Genomic DNA, 11779 nt, shown 5'->3' on the forward strand with positions numbered 1-11779 from the left:
CATAATTATTTACAGTTATGTTCTGTGAAGTGTTCAGTAGATCTGATTACCAATCCAAACCCCATCTATAGTCACTCTAAAATTGTGAGAATATTGTGTTTAAACAACTTCAGGAAAATGCTTTCCAGCATTGTTTCCAGGCATGACAGGGGCACTGGAATGCATGTATAATATCATAGATGTGTATTTTAAAGGTAATTACAGTCACTAATGTCAGTGACTATACACAGTCTCTAGAGAATCAGTTGGGTTACTTAATTTTCAGACTGTATATTTTTAAGTTTCAAGGAAGAGGTCTGTGGAGTGATATATGTTGAGAACCTCCAATCTTGTTCAGTGGTTTCTGTATTTGTATAACAGTTTCTGAATAACAATGCAGAGAAATGGAGGAAAGATGTTTGTATTTACATTACTCAGGTAATATTCACAACAAAAGTTGACTGTGCACTCTGTGATGGTTGTATATTTGTAACATCTGTCATACTGTCTGCATTATTGCTCTCCCCAACACTGGCTCCTGATAGCAACAGCTGTAATGCTCCTTGCAGGGCCAGCAGTTCCTCTGTCAATTGCTCCTCCTCTCTGAGTCGCTGTGCAAGACGTTGGAGCAGTACACTAATTTCCATGCTGTGGTCTACCCCATCGTATATATCTGCAGACAGAATATCAATACTGAAACAATACAGTTTTCACAGCTACATTCTTCAGTAGCATCCTTCAGAGAATTCTTTTATACAGAATATTTCAGAGTATAATAGGTTTATGCATGCAGGTTCCCAACCCATCCCATAAAATGTGTGTAATAACATGAACAGATGAACTCCAATGAGCTGTGTTTTTCTTGATAAGGTAATAGCTGCTAGCCAGTTGAGAAATTCCACATATTTTATAGGTCTCAAAGGTTCATTCATTGCCATGTTCACAAGAGCTTGCTACTGGGTTCCTATTCTCAGCAAAACGCACAGGCCGCCCTTTACTCCCAAGAATATTCCTGGTACTCATTTCTGTTAGAGGCTAAGTCAACCCCAGGTCCATAGTGCAGCTGGAAGGATTAGGTAAATTGAAAAAAATCCAATGACCTCATTGGGATTCAATCCTGTGACCTTCCGGCTTGTAGCATAGTGCCTCAACCAACTACGCTACCGTGTGCCCCCCAAATGTGCAATGTATTATACACAATTTGGGATGAATTAATTCATGCTGTATTTCCAAAATTGAATAGTATCATATATGACTTTGAATGAATGAATGTGTAAGGGGTGGGCCTTCTCGGCCCTTGCACCGCAACCTACAGTGATCTATTATGGTTATATATGACTTTACTATTGAGTACACAGCTGTTCTCTGGTATTTTTTTTTTTTTAGAGTTTTGCTCTTTTTCTGACTAGAGCGTTTCAACAGTGTATCCAATTTACAGAAATGTGCTACAACAGGACAGTATCTGCCTGCAAAATGCCAATGTGTGGAAAAGAAGTACAAGGAATATGTTAATTCCAAACATGTGGAACATCTTATTTAATTACCAGCTGTTGGTCAGCCCCCTCCCCCCAAACACTACTTACCTAGTAACATGTTGGCAACATCAATAAGAGTTCGGGTGAAGCGGTAGTCTCCAATGTACTTGATAAGGAACCTCAGGACAGCAGAGAGAGATTTTCCTTCTCTTCCAGCCAAAGCAGCCCTTAGACCTTTCCGCCTAATATCAAAAGAATGATCAAACATGGCTCCCATTCAGCACATCAAAAACCATCAGTCATTTTGTCTTATATCCAGAAACACAAATATGTTCCATTATACATATGTAATGGCCGTCTTGTAGTGCACTCAATTTCATATGTTGCTTCTTACTACATGTTTCGGCAACATAGTTCCATCTTCAGGTTCGTTATTTACGCTATGCTATTACATTGTTTGCCATCTTGTGTCTTTCATAAAATTATTTAGAAAGTACATTATTCGTCAACTATAATAAAATTTGTATATACTAAAACTTGTTAAGATTATTCATCTATATGTCTAAATTCAAGCTCGCATATAGTATGGTTCGTCCACTATGGGAGTCCTTCCTTTTTGGCTGCGAGCATTGTAATGTTGGAATCAATACGAAGACACACACATGTCCAACATTACAACGCAAAGGAAGGACACATCACAGACACAGTACACACAGAAACGACTCCCGTAGCGGACGAACCATACTATATGCGAGCTTGAATTTAGACATATAGATGAATAATCTTAACAAGTTTTAGTATATACAAATTTTATTATAGTTGACGAATAATGTACTTTCTAAATAATTTTATGAAAGACACAAGATGGCAAACAATGTAATAGCTTAGCGTAAATAACGAACCTGAAGATGGCACTATGTTGCTGAAACATGTAGTAAGAAGCGACATGAAATTGAGTGCACTACAAGATGGCCATTACATACGTATCATGGATGTAAATCAGTGCAACAGGACGCTAAAATACAACATCACAAATATCTTGTTTGTATCATGCCATGACCACTTCAGACACTTTCCAATTCATTCATCTATTATCATACTATCCAACACTATATAGTCTCAACAATGAGTGCATGGTTAAATAGCCTATGTGAAAATAAACATGAGGATTAAAATCTAGATTCACACCTGATGAGTTCCTGGAACACACCTACAGTAACCGCAGGTTTTTTGTTGGTGATGTATGACATCAGAACACAATCCACTGCTTTAGAGTACTGGAACTTGCGTAAACAAACATCATGTTTTGATATTAAGTCCATCTTCTCCTCACAAACTACAGTGTCTACAGAGGTAGCCTGGAAACCATCCGGTGCATAGCGATAGGAAACTTTCTTCCGTTCCTGCTTAGTGGGCCTTGTTTCTTCCTCACGCCGAGAGATGGACACCAAACCATCCACCATTCCAGCAACCACTGTCTCATCTCTAGTCTGTGAAAGAAAAAAAAAATGGCTTCACTGATCAACTTAGTTGCAATAATAAAAATAAACATGGAATCTAATGGCCTGAAAGTAAACCACCATGTATGTTCACATTTTGGCACCAGAATGCAAGAAAAAAATCATAAGATAGCTAATAAATCTTTTGAAAATAATATGGAAAAGTACAAATATTAGGGAATGATAGCAATAGACAGTAATAACATTAAAAAATTAAGATCTTATAGGATTCAGACTTCAGTATGAGTTTTGGCTTGGTTGAAATGGAAGCAATATGTTCTATTTCAGCACAATATTCTACAAGTAATTTATACAAAATTGTTAATTTGTAAAGGATTCATTTTCATGCAGCAGCACACTAAAAGCTCCACAGGTAACCAAATTAAGAAATGAATGAAATGTGTGCAGTTGCCATGCTGTCATTTTCTGGATCTAAAAGTTCGTGACGATAGTATGTTAATTCGATAATTATGTTTTGGACACTATCCATTGTCCTGTTTTGTATTTAAAACAAAACGTTTCAAAGACTGGATTCTGCTTACTCAGTTGGGCCCAGTCGATACAGCTAGTCCCTATCTCCGGAGACTAGCTATATCGATTAGGCCCAACTGAGTAGGTTTTTATCTGAAGGAAACAAAATCCAGTCTCCAAATTTTTTTGTCTTAAATAAAAAACAGGATGATGGATAATGCCCAAAAAATAGAATTTTTCAGTGCCACAAAACATGATCAAAGCTTGTTGCATCTGAGTTTCTCACAGCAGTAACAAAGAATAGTAGTCTTCTGGGTTGCAGTGCAGTGTAAGTTCAGAGAAAGTCTGATGTTTCACAGGAATATATGGGCTTCATCTTCAGGGTGAGAGAGTAAGCCAAGCAAGAGTCAAGCAGAGGCAGCTGAGCTCAGCTTTCAATCTGTTTCTGTTATTTTCTTGCTTGGCTTAATCTTCTACCCTGAAGATGGATGTGACACGTTCGTCTGAAATGGGCTATCTTCGAACACCACAGTGTTACAAACACAGATGACCATGCTGTTCATGACCAAAGCTTATCAAATGATAACAGTGGGTCCAGGTTGAAGGCAGCACACAACAGTATTTATTTTTCTTGCTAGTGAGCAAAAGAACTTGAATGAATACTCACGCTGACATCGAGACTGAGTACTGCATTGGGATAATCAAGGGTGTGGACCACCTGATATGAGGATATATCATATATTTTCACATGTCTGTCCAAGGAGGCTGACAATAATCGTTTGTTTCCTGATCCCAGGCACAGGCATGTAACAGTTCTATGATGTTGGCACAACTTTGCTAACAGGCGTCCCCCAGTAAAGGCATCCCACACTCGGATTTCTGTACCACCTGTTGACATATAACGTGAAGATTCCCTCAGTCATGTAAGTTCTTCTTTAGTGCTGCAGGGGAACATTACGGGGTTCTCGTAACACAATTAGTATAGTCTTGAACATGAGTATGAAAACTGGCTTCTTTGGTTACACTAAAATAATATTAAAATAGTGTATTTACCTCATTATATGGCAAGTTCTATTGGCAGGCATTTTGAAGTGTATGTATCCACACTATCATACTCATATTAACATTTTTCATAATTTCATTACAGTTGCTGCTGTAGTTGCATGCAACTGATCAAGTTCTATGTTTCTGGAGTCATTATACATGGGCTATTTGGAAAGTAACCTCTGGCAAGCTATTAACAAAACAAGCTATGAGAGAGAAAAAGGTATTATATACAAAAAATACCTACATGCTGAAGGTACTTCTGAATATAGTCACTGCTGGAACTGAGGCACTTGTATCGAGGAATTTGTTTCTGTATGCCTATGTTAAACAAATCTGTTCTGTGAGCTCAGCCACATTTGACACCTTCCACCATTGCTCAGAGTGAAACCAGGGCTGTAAGGACAGAGTTAAAACAACTCCCAATTGAAATGCTCCAGCAGTGCTTGAGTGCAAGCAGCTCTATATGGACATGTATTGTTATGGAGGAGCACTACACCATATGTCAGCATTTCATGCCTTTTGTTCTGAATGGCTGGCCCTACAGTTTTTTTCATGTTTTACACCAAACTTCTGACATTGTGGTCCCTTGTTGCACGAATTCGGCCATCAGCACTCCTTTCCTCTCCCAGAAAACATTTACCGTCATTTACCATTTACCGGTAAATGTTTGTTTAACCGTTTTCAGCTTATTTGGTGAATGTGTATGCATCCACTGCTTTGACTGATCTTTGGTTTCAGCATTCATAAATTAAACCCAGGTTCTGTCATCTGTTATTTATATGATGTCATTGAGAAATTCATCGCCCATCTTTGTGGTATTGCTCTAAAAAATTCAAAGCTGAAGCCATTCTCTTCATTTTGTCTGCACCCGTGAGCATTTTGAGAACCCATCTTGCTCAAAGCTTGTGAGAGCCTAGCCTAACCATGCTAAGCTCATAGAGAACAGTGCATGAAATTCATGGAAATTCACATGAAAGTTCTCAAATTGTGAACTGCTGTCTTTCACAAATTTTTTGGTCAACACTTTGAACAAGATCATCACTTGCTGCAAATGGCCAACCACATTGCTCTTCATCGTGAACACTGTTCACCCATCTTTGAACATTCTACATCATTGTCTTAGAGTTTCTTCACTCATTACTCGTATATTCTGGCTGTAAATCGCCGTGCATAATTCATGGATCTCTGCAGCACTTTAGCATGAAGAAAGTAGTTAACAGTGCAAATTTCACAGCTGACGGGATTATCAGTCAGTGACCAGTTATGTGATGGTTTTCCAAGCAGTGAGTCATGTGACACTACCTTGCATGTGCAAGTTCCATTTATTCTAGGCAATTAATGCAGGAGTGGGGGCCCCCTGCATTAATTGCCTAAAATAAATGGTGGTTACGTTCGAAATAGGGAGGCACACGGTAGTGTAGTTGACTGAGGCACTATGCTGCAAGCCAGAAGGTTGCAGGTTCGAGTCTTGGTGAGGTGGATTTTTTTCAGTTGACCTAATCCTTCCAGCCTCACTATGGCCCTGGGGTTGACTCAGCCTCTAACATAAATGAGTACCAGGAATCTCCCTGGGGGGTAAAGGGCTGCTGGCGCATAAGGCTGACAACCTTACCGCCATCTGTGAGCTGATTGTCCAGAAAATGTGGGAGCCTCAACATCTCAACCCTACTGGCCTCCATGGCCTGTTACAGGGATAGCTTTTCCTTTACTTTCCAAATAGCCCTCATAGTTCATGGCTCTTTTGAGGTAACTTTCATAATGATACAGCAATAGACTTGAACCCATATACCCTATGTTCTTCCTACTGCTTAACCAAAGAGAATGATGCTTGAAACAGATATATTCCATATGTACACTCTATGGGTAAGTGTGTTTTCACGTATGCCAGTGGTTGCCAGATGCCACTTGGGATGCATATGCACAGTGATCCACTGTGGTGAGGGTTAAGAAATTAATTAAGTGCAGGATATTATAGTAGTACTATTATATGTTATTGTATGTAACTGTTGCATTCATTTGAAGAGTTAAACTAGCAGATTTCTTTATTTTTCACAAATTGCATATGATAAGTTTAAATTAGTGGTTAATGGATACATCTGAGGGAGTAATAATTGTGTGGTATTGAGGAAATACATATTTCTGTGGTCAGTATGTACCAGTGAATGAGAAACAAAGAACAATTACTATGTGCGCATTTTAACAGCACTTCATTGATGGACCTAATAGTGATTGCAGTTTTCCTGATGTGACTGAAAGCAAGCTGGAAGGAAACATCAAGAACATATAAAATATTTCCCAGTCCTTTACAGTATACAATCAGTGATTACATAAATTTCTGTGATTAAGAATGTATCTCTATTAAAATATAGGTGCACTTTCAGTCAACTGCCTCAGTATTTTTGAAGATGGAATATTAAATTTTGAGATAGCAGCCACCTGAGAATTTAAATGAGGAAGAAAAGTTCAGTAATATTGGATCAGTGCTTAACTGCTTAATAAATTTTATCTAAAGGCAGTTTGGCTTTATTAAGAACATACCAGATGTTGGTATATATCTATTTCCGATTCCTCCGCTTATGAATTGCCCAGCCTTGGAGTAATTAGCCTGGTCTCCTGTAAGATCTGTGGCCATGGAAATCTTTAACAAACGGAGTCTCCTTATCAAAAGTACGAGTACATCCTTATCAACTGTAAGGTTTTGATTCAAACTGTTCCCGACATCAGTGCTCTTAAAGGAGTCCTGTATTGAAAGTTTACTGCAATGATTATTTCAGAGGGGTGTCATTATGCTGGGGGGTGATACTCCTCATTAAGGGAACATAATGTTCCAAAGATTTTCATTCTTACTTTGGCCTTCTCATAGGAAGTGAAACTTATCTAACTGTAACATACTGCCTAGCTTCATATTGTAAAAATACTTCTGACATTTCTAGTAAAACCTTCCAGCAAGCTCAGTTTCTGTAAACAAACTGAGAAATAAATCAAAAACCTTTAGCACTGAACTCATCACTAGAGGTTTATTTCACAAACTGCACACCATTTCAAGTAATGGCTGCATTGGGCTCACTCTCACATCCATGCCCTGCCCTTCGCACATATATCAAGTAAAGCAAAAGGTAAAGTTGTCCCTGTGCTTAACTAATTAAGCACTACACAATGAAGATGCATGGGACTGTGGATGTATAGACCCAGGTGTCATTGACCACAGCACTAGTTTGAGGAGAGTGGTCAGCTTCACGCCCCATCCACTTTACCCTCCAAAGCCCCCCACTACCCATTGGATAGGAGGCTGGGTGGGCCCCAGAGCCAGCCTAGATGACAAGAAGTGAAAATTCTTGCCCCCACTGGGACTTGAACTCCAACCCCCTGGTCGTTCAGCCTGTAGCTAGTCACTATACAGACTATGCTAGTCTGGCTCTACACATATCAAGTACATTCCCTAAAAAGTGTAAGCAATTATACTTTATGTTCTCTCTTACAATGTATTGGTCCTAAAGCAAGTCTTTCATCTCACACTTGCTGTCACTGCCTTACCTCAATATAAACACTATTCAGTAGCACAGAAGTCTTGTATGCCATAAATGGCAACTAACTACTTTCCTTAAAGTTAATGATACTTCAAAGTTATGTACAATTCTGATAACAGTGTAAGTTATAAAGGCATTAGTTGTATGAAGACCTCAGTACCAAATAAAATGGTCACTGGGTTTGCACAGCGTACCTGCAGACAGAAATACACCACCTGTTGGGAGGAACAGAACACTCTCAACTGGAGCACCATGGTCCATGTTGAAAACTGAAGCGTTAATTCGCGTATCATACATTCGAACAATATTGTCATAGCCACCTGACAGGATAATGTCTGTTGATACTGGAGAAATGGCACCAGCACGGACATAATCCTGCATAACAAATTGGGGATGAAAGTTATAGGCTGAACCAAACACAGGAGATTTAGCTTTAAAATGTAGGATCACATACACACCACTCAAAACACACATGCATGCATACACAAACACACTAACAAATACATAACTGGTAAGATTACATCTGAGCTCACTGAATGACTCGTTCTTCAGGATCAGCAAGGGAATTCTTAAATTAAAACGGGATTTTGTTTGCACATATTTTCAGAACTTCAAACACAAGAAACACTAATATAAACAACAATAATTATTAGAGTGCCCTCAGCTGCCACTCCAAATGATGTGTTTTGAACACAAAATGGTGTGTTAAAGCTGTCATGGTATAATTTATGCCACTGAACAATATGTCACTATATGCCTGGAACTGGATGATCTTGTAATGAAGAGCTGGTTTAAATTTTACTCACCAAATGTTCAGAGAAACTTGTAACTTTGCTCTCACTTGGAATGTCCCAAAGGCATATGGATTTATCATCTGAGAAACTTGCAATGTGAGTTTTGTCTAGCGTGAAGAAACAGCGATGAACAGCACTGAAACAGAAACTCAGTAAACACAGAAGTTACCCTCACACATTTTAATTAAGTCACAACCTAAAATGTGCATGAGGCTCACACAGAGCTCCACCATCCCACTGAAGCTTGCTTCGCACAAGTTTTCTGTGCCTTATTCTTTCAACAAAATGGTTATCGCTGAATTTAAGAGATAGCTAAGCCACCTGATCTAACTACTCCAAAGGCTACTGTAAGTACAGGATAAACAAGAAACCTCAGAAGTAATCAGGTGCATGCATAGTGTAGCTTTATGGTCTTTCCATGAACAAACATGGATCTAATGGAGTACTTTTTGGGCCATGGTTTCTAATGAAGTTGACAAACAAACAGTGCATAAGAACTTCCCTAGTTGGATGAACTTACTCTAACAAGGACAAGGAAATAGAGCTGAAACTGTAATTGCAACACGAGAGAAATCTCAAATCTATAATTTATGCATTCAACACAAACAGGTGTTTCCACTCAGTGTTTAACTAAACAAGATGACTGTTCTGATGTTTGAAACACACTTCTGCTCTTCATAGTTCAGAAACAAGCTCTGCAATACCTTGAGTGTCCTTTGAACACACGAAGAAGGGACTTGGAGCTGACATCAAACAATTTTACTTGGCATTCTTCCCCACCCACACAGATCAGACTTCCATCTGATCTGAAACTTCCTCCATATGCAGTTTCTCGGAAATGGCTCAAATTCTTCTGAACTACCTTTGTGATTGGATTGTATATCTGGACCTAGCACAAACAAAAGGACTGACAGCCCATTTCGATGCATTGGAATCATTTGTGAATTCTAACAGAATCCCATAAATTCAATTTCACATACTCATTTTTACGACACTTTAGTGTTAGTGAAGAGAGAGTCCATAACTTTACAATTAAGTAAAAGGTAAAAGTAAAGGTACCCCTGTAACAGGCCGTGGAGGCCCATAGGGTTGTGAGATGCTGAGACAATTGGCTCACAGATGGCAGTGAGGTTGTCAGCCTTATGCACCGGCCACCCTTTACCTCCAGGAATATTCCTAGCACTCATTTCTGTTAGAGGCTGAGTTGACCCCAGGTCTATAGTATGGGTGGAACGATTAGGTAAATTGAAAAATCCACCTCATCAGGATTTGATCCCACGACCTTCCAGATTGTAGCATAGTGCCTTAACCAACTATGCTACTGCATGCCCCCAACTTTACTTTACATAGAAGAATAAATATTTTTAAGTTCTTGATTCCATAGGACACCAACAAATCATACGTTCCTTTGAAAGCATTATAAAATGCTCGTTTCCAGATTCATTTTTTTAATTGTATCGTTTTCATCACCATTCTCCTCATTACACCTATGCGGCCTGTTACTGATATAAAACAATACTTCCATCTTTTTTGAGGTCATCCTAAGCATCTTCGCTGTAGGATTTGAGGTTCTCACAGAAGTGGTTATGAAGAGTTTCATGTCCTGAGATATAACACTGTGTACTCCTCTGAGAGTCCACTGATATTTTGGAGGAATATGTAGCCTCCAAATTCAGAGTCAGCAAATTAGCCAAGCAGGTAGCAAACAGAGCTTCCTCTTTGACCCTAAAGATGCAGGTGACATGTTCCTCCATAACGTTGGTTGACTTTCAACAGATTACATGATGTTATATCCCAGTAGGCATAACTCTTCATTTTCTTCCTTGTGTTGATATTTTGTTATTTTTGGTGGGAGTGTCATGGGTAGTGATATATCACCAGTAGCTTTTATCTCATCTCATTATCCCTAACCCACTTAAACCGATGAGGTTCTGGCAGACGTATCATGGTGCTGGTGGACATGCTAGTCAAGAGAAGGCTACACAAGCTCAAAAGGTAACAACATTACTACTGGACTTGCAGCCATACGGACAGACTGTCTATTGCTTTCAAATTGTTACATAAACAAAATTAAGCAGTAAGGTACTTACTCGAACAGAACATGTAACAGCAAAATAATGTGGCTCCACTGGGGAGAAGTCAATGTAGTCAATTGAACCAAACTCTTTCACTAATGCAGGTACCTGGAAATATATGTAATCAAAAGTTAGTATCTCCATGTCATTTTATTAAATCCACCATATGAGAATGTTTATTATAAGCATCATGCGACTGTAACCGAAGTCCTTACCCTTATCTGGAATATGTATGTTTTCTTGGGCAGGGGTTGAAAAATATGGTCATCAGGTCTCCAGTAACAACAAAAAGTTTTGGTTCAAGAGTACTTTCTCACTAGGCATTCAGGTGTTGCGTTTTGGAATTTTGGCAACCTCACTGTCACTTATGGCACAGACAAAATGGCAAACAATATCCAAAAAAGTTAAGATCAACATAATTGGTGAGTCAAGGGAGTCTCTTCCTCAAATCTGGCTATCATCCTATGCCTATGCTACATGCATTTAAGGGAAATGGTGCAACAGCAGGAAAGAGTGAGCCATGGAAACAGCCACAGTCCTGCACAAAAACATACTGATCCACCTTTCTGTGGTGACTAAAGCATCCCTTGGGCAACCAGACTTTCCAAATATTCTTCATCTCTGAGTTTCACCTATACAGTAATTCTACAACCATAAAATGTTTATGCAGTATATTACACTGAAATGAACAATCTATAAATTTTCAGTGTTTTCAGTTTCTCAGAATATATGAAACAGTAATAAATGAACCAACAATTCCCATATTTCTGTTCAGTTCTTCATTTTTTTTATTTGATTTATTATTACCTCAAGCAATCTGTACAGGCAAGACAGTCACCACAGATATAGAAGCAGTCCATTCATATATATACTAAAATAAGATATAAAATGAAAAGTAAAATATAACAAATA

The 11779-nt window shown here is 38.7% G+C and overlaps 1 protein-coding gene across 1 annotated transcript in view; it reads right to left on the reverse strand.

The window, feature by feature from the left end:
• Positions 1-381: 381 nt before the first annotated feature.
• Positions 382-11779, reverse strand: part of LOC111867022 (U3 small nucleolar RNA-associated protein 15 homolog) — a 15475-nt gene continuing 4077 nt past the window's right edge. The window contains exons 2-9 of the mRNA XM_023856483.2: positions 10883-10975; positions 9497-9681; positions 8805-8928; positions 8193-8373; positions 4092-4312; positions 2643-2944; positions 1563-1696; positions 382-652 (exon numbers count right to left, since the gene is read on the reverse strand). Coding sequence (XP_023712251.1) covers positions 414-652; positions 1563-1696; positions 2643-2944; positions 4092-4312; positions 8193-8373; positions 8805-8928; positions 9497-9681; positions 10883-10975 — 1479 coding nt within the window. The 3' untranslated portion in view covers positions 382-413. The remainder of the gene's footprint in view (positions 653-1562; positions 1697-2642; positions 2945-4091; positions 4313-8192; positions 8374-8804; positions 8929-9496; positions 9682-10882; positions 10976-11779) is intronic.

Source organism: Cryptotermes secundus, unplaced genomic scaffold, assembly GCF_002891405.2.
Source record: "Cryptotermes secundus unplaced genomic scaffold, Csec_1.0 scaffold1483, whole genome shotgun sequence".
Classification (NCBI taxonomy): Eukaryota; Metazoa; Arthropoda; class Insecta; order Blattodea; family Kalotermitidae; genus Cryptotermes; species Cryptotermes secundus.